Genomic DNA, 21749 nt, shown 5'->3' with positions numbered 1-21749 from the left:
GGTTTGGGGCATGGCCTGGGGGTTTAACTGTAAACACCCTCCCCCCTCATAAATTCTGATAACAGGGGATGGGGGTCTTTCTCTTGAATTGCTGCTGCTTCCTTACGCCTGAGTGCTTTGTGGTTGGGGAACATTGTGCAGTTTTGCCGGCTCCACAACTGAGTGTTTGTGTGGTTTTTTTAAAATAAAATTTTAAAAATAAGGCCCACAGCTGGTGTTCTTTATGTTCTGCAGCTAAAAGAAATAGGAACAATCATCAGTGGGGTTCATTAGACAGGAAGGGATGCATTGCTTCACATCTGAAGTTGCAGAAATCCCCCCACAAAAAAAAATCTGGACTATTGCAATTTCCTTTTTGAGCAGAGGAAAGAGAAAATTGGGAAATTCCTTCCGAAGATGCTCTGCTGGCTCGGTGACGCCTTGACTGGCACGCATGTCTTGTGAAAGGACCAGGGGTGGGTATCTGTTGGGAAAGTCCCTTCGAGGGCTTTCCCAGGGACTTATGAAACCCACTCCCTACCCAGAGAACCTCAGCATTTAAGCAGCATTTAAAAAGAACCTTCTTTGGGGACCAGATAAGAGATCTGAGATCTTGCTGCAGCCAAGCTGCACTCAAGATGATGAGCTACCTTTGGAGAATCTTATTCGTCCTTGGCTTTTCTGCAGCCGCCATTGCTCTGGCCCCTGAGCGAGTGGAGCTCAGCTACGAAGAAGCCGTTTCCTTAACCGCTGAACTCTACAGCCAAAACGCAGAGGTGGCTTTTGCCTTCCGGCTCCTGGAAGCCAAGCCACAGCCAGACTGGGTAAGTGAGCGGCTGGATCCGCTGTGTTGTGCAGAGTGGACCTTATGTGACTTGGGGCCAACCGGTGCCGCCCTGCCTTGGTTTTCTTCTGTAAAATGGGCCCATTAACTATACTCTGGTATATTCTGAAAAGGTAAAGGGTCCAGTCGTGGCTGACTCTGGGGTTGTGGAGCTCATCTCGCTTTATTGGCTGAGGGAGCCGGCGTACAGCTTCCGGGTCATGTGGCCAGCATGACTAAGCCGCTTCTGGCGAACCAGAGCAGCGCACAGAAACGCCGTTTACCTTCCCGCCGGAGCGGTACCTGTTTATCTACTTGCACTTTGACGTGCTTTCGAACTGCTAGGTGGGCAGGAGCTGGGACCGAGCAACGGGAACTCACCCTGTCGCGGGGATTCGAACCGCTGACCTTCTGATCGGCAAGTCCTAGGCTCTGTGGTTTAACCCACAGCGCCACCCATGTCCCTTCATAATGCTTCATAAACCCATCTTATTTCGATATCCTACACTGGATTATTGCGATGCTCACCAGTGCTCATGTATATGTTTCTGTGTGTATGATTTTAATAGCATCAAACAGGACCAATACTAGGCTTTATATCACCCGGGTCAAAGACCCCCAAAAACCAACTAGCAAACCCTCCCCCCCCCCGGGTAGGTACGTCTCTGGCATGAAATCACACAAATTCTGTATAGCATACAACCTAACTTGTTCTATTTCAGTTTGTAAAATTTATATACTGCCCGACTGTGGAAAACCTCAGTGCTGTTTATAGAATGGATAAAACAGGAAGATCAATTCCTCAAAACATTTAAGACATTTATTTTTTTCTTTTTGGGAAAAGAGAACAGCCATAAACTGCAAAACACGCCAGCAGTTTAAATTTCTAGGTTGGGCTGTCGTGAGTCAAAATGGGCACTTCCTTCACATTGAGCTGCCTCGATGCAAACAATTAATAATAATAAAATGCAAGGCATTTGTCTAAGTTTGATTGGAAGCCAATTCTCACAGTGGTTCTAAAGCGGAGCTGTTCCACTTGGCACCAGTTCAGTTCCAAAATTAAAAAGAGCTTCAAAGAGCTGTTGGGCAGAGCGGCCGGCTGTGATGCTCAGAAATTAATCCCCTCCAGGGACTGGAAAGATGGAGCTGTTCCCAGAATTCACGATTATCTCCCTGGGAATGTCCGCCTTCTTCTTAGGACCCCCGGAGCGAAGAGCCTCAGGATCTGGAATTTACTGTGAAAGAGACAACGTGCTCAGCTGCTGAGCTGGTGACTGCGGCCAACTGTGACTTCAAGGAAGATGGGGTAAGCAGCCCCACGTATTTCCCCTATAGCTGTTGTTGTTTGTTGTTTAGTCGTTTAGTCGTGTCCGACTCTTTGTGACCCCCTGGACCAGAGCATGCCAGGCACTCCTGTCTTCCACTGCCTCCCACAGTTTGGTCAAACTCATGTTTGTAGCTTCGAGAACACTGTCCCACCATCTCGTCCTCTGTCGTCCCTTCTCCTTGTGCCCTCCATCTTTCCCAGCATCAGGGTCTTTTCCGGGGAGTTTTCTCTTCTCATGAGGTGGACAAAGTATTGGAGCCTCAGCTTCGGGATCTGTCCTTCCAGTGAGCACTCAGGGCTGATTTCCTTCAGAATGGAGAGGTTTGATCTTCTTGCAGTCCATGGGACTCTCAAGAGTCTCCTCCAGCACCAGAATTCAAAAGCATCCATTCTTCGGCGATCAGCCTTCTTTATGGTCCAGCTCTCACTTCCATACATCACTACTGGGAAAACCATAGCTTTTACTATATGGACCTTTGTTGGCAAGGTGATGTCTCTGCAAAAAAAAGCAGAGCAGTTATTTATCGACAGGTAAAAAATAACACTAGTTGCGTCTTTGCAAAGATTTCAAGTCAGATTGAAGACACTATGTTCTGTATATATTATTGTATGAATCTTCTTGGGGTAGCGCCCGCCCCCCCCCCCCGCTTCTCATTTTCAGACTTTTTCATAAAGCCCAACAAATTGTTTAAAAATTAGGTGGTTCCTGCCTCATGTAAACAAGTAGGTCACACACCGGGTAGTTTCATATGTAGCTCTTGTGAGAAAGTTATGAATCAGAGACTTTGAAGGGATCCCGAGGGTCATCTATTCCAACCCCCTACAATGCAAGAATCTGAACTTGATCCTGCATTAGGTGAAAGTGTACATTAAGAGAAGCCTGGAGAAGAGGAGGTTAAGGGGTGATATGATAGCCATGTTCAAATATATAAAAGGATGTCACATAGAGGAGGGAGAAAGGTTGTTTTCTGCTGCTCCAGAGAAGCGGACACGGAGCAATGGATCCAAACTACAAGAAAGAAGATTCCACCTAAACATTAGGAAGAACTTCCTGACAGCAAGAGCTGTTTGACAGTGGAATTTGCTGCCAAGGAGTGTGGTGGAGTCTCCTCCTTTGGAGGTCTTTAAGCAGAGGCTTGACAACCATATGTCAGGAGTGCTCTGATGGTGTTTCCTGCTTGGCAGGGGGTTGGACTCGATGGCCCTTGTGGTCTCTTCCAACTCTATGATTCTATGATTCTATTCTAAGAGTGCACACGTTCACAGAAATAATATATTAAAAATGTATATATTAGGCCAAATTGCTTGCAAAAATTGCACTAAAACATTGACTTAAAAAACGCTCAAACTGATGCTGAAATATTGGGAATTATTATTTTTTTATTTTACATTTTTTATTGAAAAATAAAAAGTACAAAAATAAAACTGCACAGAGCATGATAAGACACAAAAAAGCAGATACAGTACCCATGTAGAAAACAAAACAGAACAACAACAAGAAGAAGATATTTAACGATATTTGAAATTACAGTAATGATATTTGGAGTTCGTTTTGATACATATCATATTATGTTTTAACGATATTTGAAAGTAATGATATTTGGAGTTCATTTTGTTAAATATCATATTATGTTAAGGTCCAATTATTCCAATAATCATTTGTAATGCACACAATGCCAAGAATGAAACGTAAAACTGGAAAAATGGGGAAACTCAGATAAACTGAAATTGACAGGTCCACCCATCCCTACTGAGCGCCTGAGGGGATTTGCAGATGAGTGGCGGCAAAAGCTGGCCAGCTGACCTGAACAGAGCGACTTCTTCTGTCGTAATAGTCAGAAAACACACACACACACAATGGCAAGAAGATAAATCAAAGCAAGCTGTTGCTGTCGATCTGCAGATGGAGCCCATGCTAAGGGCACAGAACGAGGGGCTGGCAGAAAGTTGGCAACCCTTAGGCGTTGGTTTGCCAGTCGATGGCAGGGAGCCAGTTTCACAGAATTGTAGAGATGGAAGGGATCCAAGGGTCATCTAGTCCAACCCCCTGAAATGTAGCTGCTGTTGACTTCCTTTCCGAATTGTCCTTAGCTCTCAGCCGCCCTTTGGCTTATGAGGGGCAGGCAGATGGGGACTGTGTTTTCTCCTTTCTCCACTCAAGGCAAGCTAAACAGCCATTTTGTCGTTCTATTATTATTATTATTATTATTATTATTATTATTATTATTATTATTATTATTATTATCATTAATTGAATTTATTGAATTTCCGCAGGTGGTGAAGGAGTGTTCTGCAACATTCTCCATCCAGCAGCAGATTCCTGTTCAGCTCAGTTGTGACCCCGTGGGTCAGAAGGAGGCAAGTTTACCTCAGGAGTAAATGTGGGGTTGATTTTCTCTCCTAAGTGCCCAGAGGCGCAAAACCGGAAATTTAGTGCATGGATGAAAAACCTTAAATAATAATAATAATAATAATAATAATAATAATAATAATAATAATAATAATTTATTGATATCCTGCCCTCCTCCCCAGCCGAAGCCGGGCTCAGAGCGGCTAACAACAGTAAAAGTAACACCGTTTACATAAAATTACAATCAATTAATTGAAATACATTCTAAAATCAATTCATTCTAAAATCAATTCAGAATCAAATTAATGGCAACCACTGGGCTAGAGTTCTAGGAGAATTATGCATGGATGTCAATAGGAAGCGCAATACTGGGAAAGCCTTCTTTGCCAACCTGTCTCCCATATATATTTTAGACTACAACTCCCATCAGCGCCAGTCACTGCATGATGGGAGTTGTAGTCCAACACCTGGCAGGCCTCAGGTTAGCAATACCTGTCTTGCAGTGTGGCAGAGATGGACAAGGCTTGTTTCACAGTGGGGACGAGAGTGCCGTCTTCCAGGGCGCTCTTTGCCGATCCTTCACATGCCACATAAATAAGATTTTTCTCAGAGCAGAAAAGGCCCTCTGCCTGGTTCCCTGTAACCTCACTTCTTGCAATGAGGGAACTGCCAGAAGGCCCTCAGCGCTGGACCTCAGTGTCCGGGCTGAACGATGGGGGTGGAGACGCTCCTTCAGGTATGGTTAAGTATGGAAGTATCTGTCAATTGCGATTCTCATGTTTTCAGTCTTAAATTCAGTTCTTCACATCTTGCAGAGATTTGCAGACTTTTTGAAAGATCATCACCATTTTAGCGAAAATCTCTCCTAATAAGCAAATAATAATATTTATACATACATACATACATACATACATACATACATACATACATACAGTTACAGATAGGTAGCCGTGTTGGTCTGCCATAGTCAAAATAAAAAAATTCCTTCCAGTAGCACCTTAAAGACCAACTAAGTTAGTTCTTGGTATGAGCTTTTCGTGTGTATCTGAAGAAGTGTGCATGCACACGAAAGCTCATACCAGGAACTAACTTAGTTGGTCTTTAAGGTGCTACTGGAAGGAATTTTTTTATACATACATACATACATACATACATACATACATACATACCATACCCCGCCCATCTGGCTGGGATTCCCCAGCCAGGCTGGGCAGCTTCCAACAGAATATTAAAAATACAATAAAACATCAAACATTAAAAACTTCCCTAAACAAGGCTGCCTTCAGGTGTCCTCTAAAAGCCAGAGAGTTGTTTATTTCCTTGACATCTGATGGGAGAGCGTTCCACAGAGCGGGTGCCACCACCGAAAAGGTCCTCTGCCTGGTTCCTCTGTAACCTCACTTCTTGCAGGGAGGGAACCGCCAGAAGGCCCTCGGCGCTGGACCTCAGTGTCCGGGCTGAACGATGGGGGTGGAGACGCTCCTTCAGGTCTACTGGGCCGACGCCGTTTAGGGCTTTATAGGTCAGCACCAACACTTTGAATTGTGCTCGGAAACGTACTGGGAGCCAATGAAGATCTCTGGACCAATAATAATAATTTATAATATATACCAACTCTGCTTCTCTTTTCCCTCTAGCGGATTCGTGCCAGGAGGGCTGTGATTCGTAATTTAGTAAAGAAAGTCAAGAAAAAGTTCAGGAAGCATCGGCCTGGAAGTTTCTCTCTGATTGCCCACGCGGGAGGTGGGCGACACCGTGGACGGATTGCGTGAGAAGATTTGGATGGCCAGGGAGAAGACGCCATCGTTGCTGCGGGTATTTTAAGAGAGCCTGACAAAGACTTTCCTGCTTTAGGAACGACGCAAGGCAGGATCCGGCCGCTTGCCTGCAAAGCAGTTTCTTCTGCTGAATGTTGAACAGGCCTTTCAGATCCTGCCTTCGATTTCCCGCCTGCTTGTAATATGTTCAGAATAAATTATTGCGATGTTTGAACCCTCCTGTTCCTCCTCGCTACTCGTTTTCACGAGAGCAGGCCTGTCTTTTGCAAAAAAATATATATACATCATAGAATCATAGAGTTGGAAGTCATCTAGTCCATAGTTGTCAACGTTTCAGTTATTTAAAGGGAAATTCCCTTATTCCAAATAGGATTCCTCGCAAGAAAAGGGAAAAGTTGACAGCTATGATCTAGTCCAGCCTCCTTGGAATGGAGGAATCCCATCTAAAGCATCCATGGCAGTTGGCCGTCCAACCTCTGCTTAAAAATAGGGTTGCAATATTTTCGGAAATTCACAGACACAGCCCGTTTTCAGCCCTTGTAAGCTGAAATGTCACGGAAAACTCACAACCTCCTGAAGAACTCTGTTCCACTATTGAACTGTTGTTACCATCATAAAGTTCTTCCTGGCGTTGAGTCGGAATCTTGTAATTTGAAGCTGTGGGTTCGAGTCCTACCCTCCGGAACAGGAAAAAACAAGCTTGTTCCTTCTTCCATGTGACATCCTTTAAGATATTTGAAGATGGCCTATTAAACAATTTTGGAACAAAATATATGAAGAAATCAAAAAGATGTTTAAAACATCTTTTAGTAGAAAACCGGAGGCATTCGTTTTAGATATAATCACAAACGATATTCCTGACAATCAAAGAAAAGTATTTCTCTATGCGACAACAGCTGCCAGGATGCTCATAGCAAAAAATTGGAAAGGGAGAAAAATTCCATAAATGAAAGAATGGCAAATTAAATTTTGTGACTATATAAATCTGGCAAGACTCACAGCATTCATAAGGGGACAGTCAGACCAAAAGTTATTGAAAGAATGGGGATGTGCTAAAGAGGATATGAAAAAACATTATTCTGTAGTAAGCATATCGGTATGTAATGAATGATGTTTTGCAGGGTTAAAGAAAGAGAAAAATGGTGCAAAAAGTATAAAGATAGAGGTAATCTACATTAGACACAACAATTTAGAAAGAGTAAAAATTTCGAGGTCTTAGAACAAAGTAAGGAAGTGAATATGTATGTAATGACTAGATTAGAATGATGATATCGTTTTATTTGTAGATGTGTGTTCTTTTTTCTTTTGTGTTTTTTTTGGGACTGTGTGTACTGTTTTATTTTGGATTCAATGTTTGTAATTTTTGTAATTTTGCACTGAAAATAAAAAAATTAAAAAGATATTTGAAGATGGCTCTCATATCTCCTCTCAGTTTCCTCTTATCCAGGCTAAATCTACTCCTTCAACCATTCCTCATCAGGCTCAGTTTTCAGACCCTTGATCATCTTGGTCACCCTCCTCTGCCCACCTTCCAGCTTGTCAATATCCTTCTTAAATTGTGGTACCCAGAACTGGACACTGTATTCCAGGCATGTCCAAATTTAGTTGGAGTGGCAACCCAACATTTTATTATTATTTTTTCAAATTTTTTTTTATTTGATTTTCCACCGTGATAACACAAACCACAAAGCAAGATGATACACAAAAACAGAAAAAAGAAAAAAGAAGAAACAGAAAAAAGAAAAAAGAAGGGACAATAAACAGATAGACAATAATAACAAACTTAATTCTTCACAAATCCAACCTTTTAAACATCTTGGTTGACTTCCTCAAATCCCTCCCTTCTGAGTTTCCTTGTAATTAAAAGTAACAGCTTTCCGATATCATTATTAAACTAAAACAATTTCCAATTATAGTCCATCTTATTCACTTTTCTTAACATTCTAAATCCCATTTATTTAATTATAACTTAATTTAATCCTAGGCCTATTTGTTTCTTTCAAGTAGTTTCTAATTTTTTATATTACAATATTTATTCAAATAGTCCTTAAATTTCCTCCAGTCCTCTTGGAACTCCTCTTCTTTCTGGCTGCGGATTCTTCCAGTCAGGTCAGCTAGCTCCGAAAAGTCCATCATCTTCATCTGCCAATCTTCCACTGTTGGTACTTCTTGTGTTTTCCAATTTTTAGCAAGTAATATTTGGGCGGCCGTTGTGGCATACAAAAATAATTTAACATCTTTCTTGGGCTCAACCCAGCATTTTATTGTCATGTGGAATTTTTTTTTGCCATAGGTCTTTGGGTCCCGTCGACCGTGTGCATTTTAACCGCAGACTTGCTCATTTTATAACCAGTGCGCCGGAGGAATCCAGGACAATTTTACTCTGCCTCCCTAGTCATGTGGAATTTGTCAAAGTATTTATAGTACTTACAAAACTCTTCACAGCAAGAACACCAACCGTCTGGTTGTAGGATATTGCTTCACAAGCTCTAAAAACATTGTCACCTAAGCAATGTCAGATATAACTGAATATTTTTTAATTGCTCTAATGATAAAGTCCATTGTGGCAAGTATCTGTGGGACGGCTGAGTTTGCATTTTGCCACTGAGCAGGTCAATGAAATGTTGGCTTGTTGCCACACCCAGTCTTGGATCATTATTGACACATAAGGCAATGGTATTATTTCTTATTTCGACTAAGCAAACCACATAACAACCACATAACCCTTGGATTAACGATTAACTAATCCTGGCAACGGGTTTGGAGTTGGTTTGCCACAAGGTAGCTGCAAAAGGTGTTTTATTATTACTATTCATTTTTATTGAAGGTTTCCATGAGTGACTATTGCAGATAACCTCTGATGGAACCTGCAAACCGAGTTGTAATCGTCACTCAAAGCAATTTACGGGCAATTTGTGGCAAAACATCATCGCATCTGCCACCTGAGACCACATTAAAATGTAAAAATTGAACCTTTCTGCTGCTCGGTTGCAGGTACCGAGGCAGCGTTACAAGACACCAACGAAACCCAAAGTTGTAAAAAGTATTTATTGCACTAAGATTAAAAGCAGCCACTATTTCAGGCCACGACCCACAAGATTCAAGTTGGGAAAACCCTGGTCTATGAGAACCAGAATGACTGTCAAACTCTTTCAGTGGTGTTGGAAAAATGCAACATTTAAAGCACATGCACCTCTCAGTCGCATCCTAGAATACTAATAATATTTGGATACAAAGAGTCTACAGTAATATTCTACCAGCCAAATGAGTTTAGAAAATCAATGATTTTTTAGATTTTTATTTGATATTTTATTAAAAGAATTTCGCTTATAAAAAAAAAAGCGGTGAAGAGGGTGGAAAAGTGAACGAATATAAAAATAATTAAAATTTTCAGTTACGTTTCCACACATTAGTATACAAATGTAGAGAGTTGTATTATCCCGATACAAATTCCTTTATCAAAAAGCTCGTATATTTTGCATAAAGTCATTCCAAGTATCATTATATTTATCCAAAGAAAGTCTGCGTCTATAAGCGGTCCGTTTGTACGTTGCTAATAGGTAAAGGTAAAGGGACCCCTGACCATTAGGTCCAGTTGCGGACGACTCTGGGGTTGCGGCGCTCATCTCGCTTTATTGGCCAAGGGAGCCGGCATACAGCTTCTGGGTCATGTGGCCAGCATGACTAAGCCGCTTCTGGCGAACCAGAGCTGTGCACGGAAACGCCGTTTACCTTCCCGCCAGAGTGGTACCTATTTATCTACTTGCACTTTGATGTGTTTTCGAACTGCTAGGTTGGCAGGAGCAGGAACCGAGCAACGGGAGCTCACCCCGTCGCGGGGATTCGAACCGCCGACCTTCTGATCTGCAAGTCCTAGGCTCTGTGGTTTAACCCGCAGCGCCACCCGCGTCCCACATTCCAAGTATCATTCTATTTATCCAAAGAAAGTCTGCGTCTATAAGCGGTCCCTTTGTATGTTGCTAACAGGCAACACAGTGGTACCTCGGGTTACAGACGCTTCAGGTTACAGACTCCGCTAACCCAAAAATAGTGCTTCAGGTTAAGAACTTTGCTTCAGGATGAGAACAGAAATCGTGCTCTGGCGGTGCGGTGGCAGCGGGAGGCCCCATTAGCTAAAGTGGTGCTTCAGGTTAAGAACAGTTTCAGGTTAAGAACGGACCTCTGGAACGAATTAAGTACTTAACCCGAGGTACCACTGCATTTAAAACACCCAGAAACCTCAGAGGCATCCTAGAATAACAATAATATTTGGATAGCACGAGTCTACAGTAATATTCTAACCAGCCAAATGAGTTCGGAAAATCAAATGTCCATGGGACCAAAGCGATTTCGGAAAGGTTCCAACTCCGAGAGGGATGCTCAGCTTGGCGGACGAGGGCAAGGGGTGTTTTTACTCTTCTTCGGGGGCTGTCAGAGCTGCAGTAGAAAAGGAAGATGGGAAATACTGCTCCACAAATATTCTGGGCTGGGCGGCCTCCATCGCTTGGGGTCTGGTGTTCCTGCTGTTGGGGTTGTTTTCCTGCAAAGATTCGGAAGAACGAGAGGAAGAGTCAACAAAGGTCTTCTTCCGCTTCCGTTCGGCGATAAAAAACACAAACTAAACAGGCAGCGCAGGGATTGAATCAAAGCACCCGATACGTTCAAACCCTCCATCATTTCTCCGAGGAAAATAGGAACCTCCTAAGGGAAAGAGGGACATTCCGAGATGAACTCAGAAACTGGGACTGGGCTTCTGTAAATCCGGGACTGTTCCTGGAAAATAGGGACACTCGGAGGGTCTGTATGTTGTGAACCACTCTGAGATCTCTGGAGGAAGGGCAGAAGAAAGATAAGAAAGACAGAAAGAAAGAAAGAAAGAAAGAAAGAAAGAAAGAAAGAAAGAAAGAAAGAAAGAAAGAAAGAAAGAAGAAAGATTCCAGACATATGGCAATCCTAAATTAGCCTCGCACTCCCAGTAAAACCATTTATGGTCCCAGTTCAGCTGGCAAACAGCTCACCTGTAACGGGTGGCAATTCACAGACGTCAGCGGTGAGTCTTGCATGAAGTTATGTACTGAGACCTCGGCAGAACAATCCCTGGTGGTCTGGAGAGGAGGAAAATGGGTCAGGATTCATTCTGAGCTTCTAGACCAGGGGTAGCCAACCCCCAAGAGACTGCCATCTACTCACAGTTAAAAACTGGCAGTGATCTACACCCCTTTTTGGGGGTTCATGTCAAAGTTGTTGAGTTTTTTTTTAGGGACGAGGAGGAAAGCCCTGTTTTAGGGGGTTCAGGTCAAAGTTCTTGAGGTTTTTAGGAAGGAGAAGGCCCATTTTTAGGGGTTCAGGTCAAAGTTCTTGAGCTTTTTTAAGGGGAGCTTTTTGGGGGGGGAGACAGTGATCTACTGGTGATCTGCCACAAACGTCCAGTGATCTCCCGGTAGATCACGATCTACCTGTTGGACGTGCCTGTTCTAGACCAAAGAGGAGGACCCAGAGGCGGAGCTAGAGCTAGCTGTGCACCTGGGGGCGGCGCGAGTGTCCTAGGGAGGCCCCGCCCACGGTGAATAATAATAATAATAATAATAATAATAATAATAATAATAATAATAATAATAATTTATTTGTACCCCGCCCATCTGGCTGGGTTTCCCCAGCCACTCTGGGCGGCTTCCGTAGAAACCAAAAAACACTAAAATATCATACATTAAAAACTTCCCTGAACAGGGCTGCCTTAAGATGTCTTCTGAATGTCAGGTAGTTGTTTATCGTTTTGACATCTGATGGGAGGGCGTTCCACAGGACGGGTGCCACTACCGAGAAGGCCCTCTGCCTGGTTCCCTGTAACTTTGCTTCTCGCAATGAGGGAACCGCCAGAAGGCCCTCGGCGCTGGACCTCAGCGTCCGGGCAGAACGATGGGGGTGGAGACGCTCCTTCAGGTATACTGGGCCGAGGCCGTTTAGGGCTTTAAAGGTCAACACCAGCACTTTGAATTGTGCTCGGAAACGTACTGGGAGCCAATGTAGGTATTTCAAGACCGGTGTTATGTGGTCTCGGCGGCTGCTCCCAGTCACCAGTCTAGCTGCCGCATTCTGGATTAGATGTAGTTTCCGAGTCACCTTCATAGGTAGCCCCATGTAGAGCGCATTGCAGTAGTCCAAGCGGGAGGTAACTAGAGCATGCACCACTCTGGCCAGACAGTCCGCGGGCAGGTAGGGTCTCAGCCTGCGTACCAGGTGGTAGACAGCTGCCCTGGATACAGAATTGACCTGCGCCTCCATGGACAGCTGTGAGTCCAAAATGACTCCCAGGCTACGCACCTGGTCCTTCAGGGGCACAGTTACCCTATTCAGGACCAGGGAGTCCTCCACACCAGCCCGCCCCCTGTCCCCCCAAAACAGTACTTCTGTCTTGTCAGGATTCAACTTCAATCCATTAGCCACCATCCATCCAGGGGGCGGGATGGCAATGTTACCCCCCTCCTCAGGGATGACACCCATGGTGGCCTACACCCACCTTCCTCTGCCAGTTTGAGGGACCCCCCCGTTGTGCCCCCCCAGAAGCTGTTGGACTCCCATCAGCCCCAGCAAATGTGGCCAATGGCCAGGGACAATGGGAGTTATAGTTTTGTTGATGGAGAAATCTGAGGGCTCCCTTGGATAAAAAACAAGGACACCAGCCAGGAATACCAGAGCAAAACAGCAGCCAGTAGGCTTGGTCTTTATTGAAGACTGTCGCAACAGGACTCCCACCTGCCACCAGGTGAAACAAGATGGAAGCCACAAACAAAAGAAGACCCCAACTTTTATCAGCTACTAATTCCCCATGCTACACTCCTAAGGCGACGTCATTGACACATCACAAAGAGGAGGGGTTGAGGGAGGAGTTGTGGTGGTAACCTGAGTGTCTTGTCACCCGTCCGTTTCCTCCTTTCCCCCTCCCCATGAGTACTTTCCAGAGGACAAAGAGGAGTTCGCAGTTTCCTGCCCCCAGAGGGAAGGGCTGGTCCTTGGTTTCAGTCCGTACTGAATCCACTTCCATATGCAGATCCTTGAGTGTGAGTGTGATGATCTTCTGTCTAGGACCATCAAGGTTGGCATGCCAACTGGGTAGGGCTCGCTGCGGACCTGTTGGTACGCTTGGGGGGATATGGCTCCCCCCTTTGATAGCCCTTCCTTCATGGTGTAAAATAAAAGTGGAACGGTACAGATCTAATGTACGGCTGATTTTCTATGAATTTATAACAGAGGTGTCTCGTATGTTGTGTGTGTGTGTCGTGTTTCTACAAACTGAATGATGGGGGGGTGTTTTCCAGTTTAGCAACAACAGCAGCATCTGGAGGCAGGACCACTTGCACCAGGTATTCGAACCAGAGCCCAACCCTGTCACTCACCCCATTCGGTTTGTATTTGCAGTCTCCAATCCTGTACTTGCCCGTTTTCTGACAGAGGGTCTCCTTGATGGTGAAGTCCATGCTGAAGTGAACCCCCCAGTCAAATCTCTATGGAATAGAATAATAAATAAATAAATAAACAATGAAGTTGGAAGCAAGAAGAAATTCCAACGAAAGAAGAATGGCAGACAAAATTAATGGACTATGCAGAACGGGACAAAATGACAGGAAGGATTAGAAACCTGCGGGATTTACAGAAGATCGGAAGAAGTCTATGAATTATTTGAAGAGCGACTGTAATCGACAAATTACGCTAGTAGGACTGCAAGACGTTTTGTAAGGAGAAATATACAAAGTGTTACAAAGTAGAAAAAGACGGAGTTTGAAATGTAATAGGGAAGATAAGAAATGCGTACTGAGAGATTAGATTGGAAAATTTTCAGATAGGACTGATGGAAGTAAAAAAAATTTGAATAAGATGTAAAAGTATGTTTAATTATTGCTGAAAATGGTATGTTAAAAAACTAATAAAATTTATATAATAAAAATAATACCCTGCCCTCAGGGCCGCTAACACCAAATATATAAGACATTAAAAACACAAAATCAAATGATTAGTTTAATACAATCAAATGATTGTATTAACACCAAATATATAAGACATTAAAAACACAAAATCAAATGATTAGTTTAAATACAATTCGAACCACATTTAAAATCAAAATAAAACTAAGTGGGAACCCATGAATCATAACAGCAGGGGCAAGGAATTAAAAGTTCACCAGGCCCGGCCACCCGTGCTGGGGGGGGGGGCGATACAAAGAGCCAAGGAGGCGACTTACATAAAGGGTCCCATAGAAAGAAGGGAGTCTGGCTGAACCCCGACCAAAGGCCAGGCGGAACAGCTCTGTCTTGCAGGCCCTGCGGAAAGATGTCAAATCCCGCAGGGCCCTGGTCTCTTGTGACAGAGTGTTTCACCACACTGCCCCCCCCAATAATATATTTGAGGGGGCTTTGCTCCCCCCAAAGTTGATAGCCATTGCCATTCAAGGAGTGCGTGCATGCCACGTCATGTGATTGATTATGCAGGGTGAGGCTAACCTGACCCCCCCCCCAATATTTTATTCAAGCTGGCACCCCTGGGTGAGAGGGTTTGTCTGTGTTTGAATAGGGTGAGCCTATGACCTGACTCAGGAACTAAGTATTTATCATTACTAAGTATTTATCAATGACAAACCTATGACAAATCTAGACAGCATCTTAAAGAGCAGAGACATCACTCTGCCAACAAAGGTCCATATAGTTAAAGCTATGGTTTTCCCAGTGGTGATGTATGGAAGTGAGAGCTGGACCATCAAGAAGGCTGATCGCCGAAGAATGGATGCTTTTGAATTCTGGTGCTGGAGGAGACTCTGGAGAGTCCCATGGACTGCAAGAAGATCAAACCTCTCCATTCTGAAGGAAATCATCCCTGAGTGCTCACTGGAAGGACAGATCCTGAAGCTGAGGCTCCAATACTTTGGCCACCCCATGAGAAGAGAAGACTCCCTGGAAAAGACCCTGATGCTGGGAAAGATGGAGGGCACAAGGAGAAGGGGACGACAGAGGACGAGATGGTGGGACAGTGTTCTTGAAGCTACAAACATGAGTCTGACCAAACTGCGGGAGGCAGTGGAAGACAGGAGTGCCTGGCGTGCTCTGGTCCAGGGGGTCACGAAGAGGCGGACATGACTAAACAACAGCAACAAGTATTTATCATTACAAAAGACTGGCCAGGCTCCCCAGGGTATCTAATCAAGTAAGCAGGCAATCCAATCAAGTGACCATTAAACAGGTAACCTGCCAGATAGGAGATAAACAACGCACTCAGATTTCTGCTGTAGACCGCCCTTTCTGTGATGTAGGTATGATATATCTGGGGGGTGGTCTTAGGTTACACCCCTTCTGTGATGTATGTATGATGTATGGAGGGGTGGTCTTGAACTCCAGGGCAGGGAATTTCAAAATGTCTATATAGCGCCTTGCCCGCCATTGTTCTGGGTTCCTCCTCCTTTCCTGCGAGTGAGGGGAGCACCCTGTTGCAACAGATCAATAAAGATCAGGCTTACTAGCTGCTTTGCTTCTCAATATTCTCTGGTTGGCCTCTGTTATTTTCTCCTACCAATAGGGAACCTACGTAAGGACTCTATATGGGCTCTTGGATACCCCATAAGGGAAAAAGGGCAGGTTTTGTTTACAACATTAGGCCCGGCACTCCTCAGCAGATCTTGTTTCTGTTACGATATTGAAGCAATGCAGTCGTGAGCTACTGCTAGCTTGAAAGCAAAACATAATGGGAATGTTGGGGCTGTTCCGTGGGAAACAGAGGGACAGTGCAGAGGGCACCGGAATTAATTAGCTCAGAGTGTAATATGAGCTGTACAGGAAGTACAGGAGGAGTTTGTCTCTCGGCTGTTGGAGTTTGAAGAAAGCAGTCATGTTTTCTGTAATGCTGCAAAGACAGAAATAAAGGCATGTAAATACGTTTCTGTCTATCTCTTTCCCCTGCCCGGGGGGGCAGGAAAGAGTGGTGTGTTCTTCTCACACTGAGAAGGATCGCCTATCGCGACCTCTGCCTGGATCTTGCCAGGAAAGCAGACAGGGAGGTCAACAGGAGACCAAGCCGGGTGCCTGGGAGAGTTGCCAGTTTCTCCTGATAAAGGCTTGATTTCCAACAGTTTCTTCTAATAAAGAGTTAACTCCACTTTCTGTGTGTGATTTATTGCTGGCTCGCTCCTGACAGAGAGGCAGGTCTCTGCCTTCAAGGAGCTTGCAATCTACAGTCTTTCCCTCTATCTTTTTGGAGGGATGCAGGAAAAGTTCTGAAGCATTTTCTAGCTGATGCATAAGATGAACAGGAAAAGGACTTCTTCCCTCAGTTGGGCCCCAGGCAGTCTTCCTCCAGAATCTCCCCGTAAGTTTTTGGCAATAGGGAATGAGCGAGCCAGTGAGTCGCTGGAGCGCCAGGGAAATGGTTGCATTTTTGATAAAAGCAGCATAAACAAAGCGTTAACAGGAATTCAGTTGCTGCTCTTTGTGTGGAGTTACGGAGAGTTTAACGGGGGCTGTTTAAAAGCGAAGGCAGGAAAAAGATATTCGGCGATGTGAACACTTAACAGATTTATCAGGGCCTCATAGGATTAGAAAATCTGTTTGAATTTAAAGGCGAACCAGAGCAGCACACGGAAATGCCGTTTACCTTCCCGCCGGAGTGGTACCTATTTATCTACTTGCACTTTGACGTGCTTTTGAACTGCTAGGTTGGCAGGAGCTGGGACCAAGCAACAGGAGCTCACCCCGTTGCGGGGATTCGAACCGCCGACCTTCTGATCGGCAAGTCCTAGGCTCTGTGGTTTAACCCACAGCGCCACCCGCGTCCCACATTCCAAGTATCATTCTATTTATCCAAAGAAAGTCTCATAGGATTAGAAAATCTGTTTGAATTTAAAGGTATGTTCATATAAGTGGCTTAAAATACAATGAGGTCATTGCCCCTTCCCTCTGCATTTGAAACCATTAATGTGCATTAGCTTTTTGGTTCCTGTCCTTACCCCCCCCCCAACCCTTCCCCTGTACTCCTATTCCTTTTTAAACAATTTTTTCCCCTTGCGACATAATCAGGAGTTCCTACATCCCAGGGGGTTGGACTAGATGGCTGTTCTAAGATTCTATAATGACCATTACTAACAACCCAAAATTGTAGTAGCAGGACATTACACCACGCCAGATACAAAGCAAACAAACAGTAAGTAATAAGAGGAAGAAATCGTGACACACCAAAATAAATCAAGGCATCCATATTCCCTGAGCTGACATGGATGGTGACGTGGAAACGTGGAAATAAAATCCCTCCAGTTGACATAAAAGCTTTTTCGACCCTCCATCCCTCTGGAAACACACTGTCTACAAAGCCAAAGTCTACAAGTTCTTATAGTGCAAAGACAAATGTATACCCCTCCACCAGTTTTTCCCTTGCTGGGATCCTAACATCCATGTCAAAAGTTATTTAGAAAGACAAGCTTGCATGTTGTCCTTGCACTTTCTGTTGTAAAGATAGGAAATTGCTTTGCAAAATATGCTTTGTTGGGAGAGATTTGCACTAAAGTGACGATAAAAATTTCAGGATTATTATTATTGCAAAAAATGGATAACCGAAATTAAGACGGGAAGAATGAGAAACAGAGGAAATGTGCAAATAAGGAAAGATTGGCACTAAAGTGCTGAATTTTCATCTGGGGCACTGAAGGTATGATTGGAAAGATGTGCATGGGAAGAACTATGGAAAAAGAACTGGAAATTTACAGCCTGTCTAGTATTGAGGGAAAATCTAATCAAGATGTTTTATAGATGGTACTTAACACCTACCAAAATAGCTAAAATGTATAAGACAAAAACAAATCTGTGCTGGAGGTGTGGTAAAACAGAGGGGACACTTATACATATTTGCTGGACCTGTGAAAAAATCAAAAACTTCTGGAATATAGTATATGATGAGCTTGAAAAAATGTTTAAGTATAACTTTATGAAAAATACAGAAGCTTTTCTACTAGGGATAACGGACACAGGTATAGCAAGAGAAGATCAGAAAATATTCCTCTATGCCACAGGAGCGGCAAGGATCCTAACTGCTAAGAACTGGAAAAAAGAAATTGTGTCAACAAAAAAGGAATGGCAAGACAAACTGTTAGAGTTTATTGAACTGGCTAGATTAACAGAGGCCATTAGAGATCACAACAGACAAGAGTTTCAAAAAGCATGGGGAAAACGCAGAGAATACTTCACAAAACAGTGCCCTAAAATACATACCTGGACTTGTTCCGATTAATGTCTGCAGGAAACTTTGTGGATATTTAAGTTATAATTAGAAAAATCTTAATAATTATTCATAAAGGAAACAGCTTATACGAAGTAAGTAAGGAGGCCAGAATCAGGATAAAGGAAGTCTTTTATTTGGTTGTTTGTATTGTTGTATGTTATGCTTATTGTATTTCTGTATTGGAGGGTGGGGTGTTTATGTTATGTTGTAAATAAAATTGCCAATAAAATTATTTTTTTTTAAAAAAAGGAAAGATGAGCAATGGAAATAAACTGAAAGTGACAGATCTGACCATCCCTGAACAGGAGGACGTTTCAGGGAATCGAACCCATCATACTTACTGTTTTGCGCGTGCTTCTGATCTTCCACAGCCTGAAAACGGCTTGCCCGCCCGATTCCTGGTTGTATTCTTCGACGGCCATCCTGGCTACATTTCTGGGGAGCAGCGCCGGGGAGGATTCTGAGCCCGGGAGTGTTGCTGTGGAGATTCCCAGGGTCCCCAAAATCGCCCCTACCAGGAGGAGCGCCATAGCCTATCCTCTGTCCTGTCTGAGCAAGAGAATTCTGCTGCCCTGCTCTCTAGTCTCCGGACAGAGATAGAAGCCCCAGATCAAAAGCCAAACTGCGGGAGGACGTGAACTTGCTCAATCCACTTGGCAGAAAACTCCAGCCACCCACATCCTCCTAAAACCTAAACAGTGAATCCACTTGGGAACGTGCGTCGCTAAGCTAGGATAACATGCAAGGCTTTCAGTTTCTATAGGAGCAGATACAAGAGAGCTTCCTTCTGCTCTTTGAGCCAATTTCTTGGAAAGGGATCTTTATGCAACTGGATAAACATGGTACCCCAATACGGATATAGGGCACCGCTTGCAGGGAATCTGTTCCCTTCCTAGCTCAGCTGCAGGCTTCCAGAAGATCCCAAACAAAGAAGTGGAGCTTCGGGTGGAGCTCAGAGCTGGTGTCCAGGGCCCCACAGTTTGGTAAAGGTAAAGGGACCCCTGACCGTTAGGTCCAGGCATGGACGACTCTGGGGTTGTAGCGCTCATCTCGCTTTATTGGCCAAGGGAGCCGGCGTACAGCTTCCGGGTCATGTGGCCAGCATGACTAAGCCGCTTCTGGCAGACCAGAGCAGCGCACGGAAACACTGTTTACCTTCCCGCCACAGTGGTACCTATTTATCTACTTGCACTTTGACAGGTTGGCAGGAGCAGGGACCGAGCAATGGGAGCTCACCCCGTCGCGGGGATTCGAACCGCCGACCTTCTGATTGGCAAGCCCTAGGTTCTGTGGGTTAACCCACAGCACCACCTGCGTCCCCCACAGCTTGGAGGGCCGACAAATAGCCACATAAAGGTATTGAATGCAGGAAACAGGAAACAGGTTGGCATGGGCATGCCAGGGGGAATATGGGGCTGGCTGGCCACAGGGTACCTCCTTATTTGAAAAAATGTTTTATAGGCAGAATAGGGACGCGGGTGGCGCTGTGATCTAGGACTTGCCGATCAGAAGGTCGGCGGTTCGAATCCCCACGATGGGGTGAGCTCCCGTTGCTCGGTCCCTGCTTCTGCCAACCTAGCAGTTTGAAAGCACCTCAAAGTGCAAGTAGATAAATAGGTACCACTGCAGCAGGAAGGTAAATGGCGCTTCTGTGCGCTGCTCCGGTTCGCCAGAAACAGCTTAGTCATGCTGGCCACATGACTCGGAAGCTGTCTGTGGACGAACGCCGGCTCTCTCGGCCTATAGAGCGAGATGAGTGCGCAACCCCAGAGTAGTCTGTGACTGGACCTAACGGTCAGGGGTACCTTTACCTTTAAGCAGTTTACTGGGCACGTATATGGTTACAGAGGCTTGTTTTATTATTTTTACCAGAGAAACATATTCTCCTTTCCTGCAGCAAAATGGAGTTTATTTCCAACTACATTGGTTACCTTTGTTCTCAAACTTAATCCGTTCCGGAAGTTCGTTTGACTCCCAAAACCATTCGAAAACCAAGGCGTGGCTTCCGATTGGCTGCAAGAGCTTCCTGAACTCAAGCGGGAGTTGCGTCGGACGTTTGGCGTCCAGAAAATGTTCACAAACCAGAACACTTACTTCTGGGTTTGCAGCGTTCGGGAGCCGATTTGTTCGACAACTAAGCCGTTCAGGAACCAAGGTACCGCTGTAAAAGCGGTCAGCATCAGGGCAGCAGAGGGAAACTCTGTTTTATTGCTGCAGTTGTCATGGTACCAGTGTTTCAGGGAGCATAAAAACATGAAACTGCACATGCTCAGAGAATCTCTATTTTTTTGTTGTTCAAGTCAGAAACTTAGAAGCAGTTGTGAACCACCGAACGGCTATGGTGGGTGGGGTTGTGTGTGTGAGAGAAGAGAAACCTGCAATATGTGCTTCACGTCTGTGGTAATGTTAGAGATTTGGGGGGAAGTTGCTTTGGTTCATTTAAAGGCAAATCGGCCTAATCTGCATTTTTCAAGACAACATTTGAAGCAGAACACAGCTGTTTCCTTGAAATCTGCCTTTCTCTGAATTTTGCAATCCAGTTCTCCCGCCAAAAAATGCATCTGTTTGGGTGGTCTGCATATAAATGCATACACTTTTTTAACTTGGAAATGTCTGTTGGACTGTTTAGTGTTGTTGTTGTTTAGTTGTTTAGTCATGTCCGACTCTTTGTGACCCCCTGGACCAGAGCACACCAGGCACTCCGGTCTTCCACTGCCTCCCGCAGTTTAGTCAAACTCATGCTGGTAGCTTCAAGAAAACTGTCCCACCATCTCATCCTCTGTCGTCCCCTTCTCCTTGTGTCCTCCATCTTTCCCAACATCAGGATCTTTTCCAGGGAGTCTTCTCTTCTCATGAGGTGGCCAAAGTCTTGGAGCCTCAGCTTCACGATCTGTCCTTCCAGTGAGCACTCAGGGCTGATTTCCTTCAGAATGGATAGGTTTGATCTTCTTGCAGTCCATGGGACTCTCAAGAGTCTCCTCCAGCACCAGAATTCAAAAGCATCAATTCTTCAGCGATCAGCCTTCTTTATGGTCCAGCTCTCACTTCCATACATCACTACTGGGAAAACCATAGCTTAAACTATATGGACTTTTGTTGGCAAGGTGTTGTCTCTGCTTCTTAAGATGCTGTCTAGATTTGTCATAGGTTTGTCATTGATAAATACTTAGTAATGATAAATACTTAGTTCCTGAGTCAGGTCATAGGGTCACCCTATTCAAACACAGACAAACCCTCTCACCC

General features: G+C 44.5%; 3 protein-coding genes across 3 annotated transcripts in view; 2 read left to right on the top strand and 1 right to left on the bottom strand.

The window, feature by feature from the left end:
• Positions 1–21749, top strand: part of LOC308569544 (uncharacterized protein) — a 201715-nt gene that overhangs the window by 100496 nt on the left and 79470 nt on the right. The window lies entirely within an intron of this gene.
• LOC308569716 (cathelicidin-related peptide Oh-Cath-like) lies at positions 501–6471 on the top strand. The gene is made up of 4 exons (XM_081163972.1): positions 501–803; positions 2001–2108; positions 4404–4487; positions 6117–6471. Exons 1-4 carry the CDS (start codon positions 618–620, stop codon positions 6249–6251), a joined length of 513 nt encoding a protein of 170 aa, XP_081020098.1. The 5' UTR covers positions 501–617; the 3' UTR covers positions 6252–6471.
• Positions 9291–19151, bottom strand: LOC308569715 (cathelicidin-4-like). Its single transcript, XM_081163971.1, has 4 exons — positions 18848–19151; positions 13652–13759; positions 11276–11362; positions 9291–10797 (listed from the first exon to the last, which is right to left on the bottom strand). Exons 1-4 carry the CDS (start codon positions 19034–19036, stop codon positions 10669–10671), a joined length of 513 nt encoding a protein of 170 aa, XP_081020097.1. The 5' UTR covers positions 19037–19151; the 3' UTR covers positions 9291–10668.

This window comes from Podarcis bocagei (genome assembly GCF_964188305.1).
Source record: "Podarcis bocagei genome assembly, chromosome: 12".
NCBI classification, from domain to species: domain Eukaryota; kingdom Metazoa; phylum Chordata; class Lepidosauria; order Squamata; family Lacertidae; genus Podarcis; species Podarcis bocagei.
Note: the sequence above shows the minus strand (reverse complement) of the source record. Positions and strands in the feature narration are given on the sequence as shown.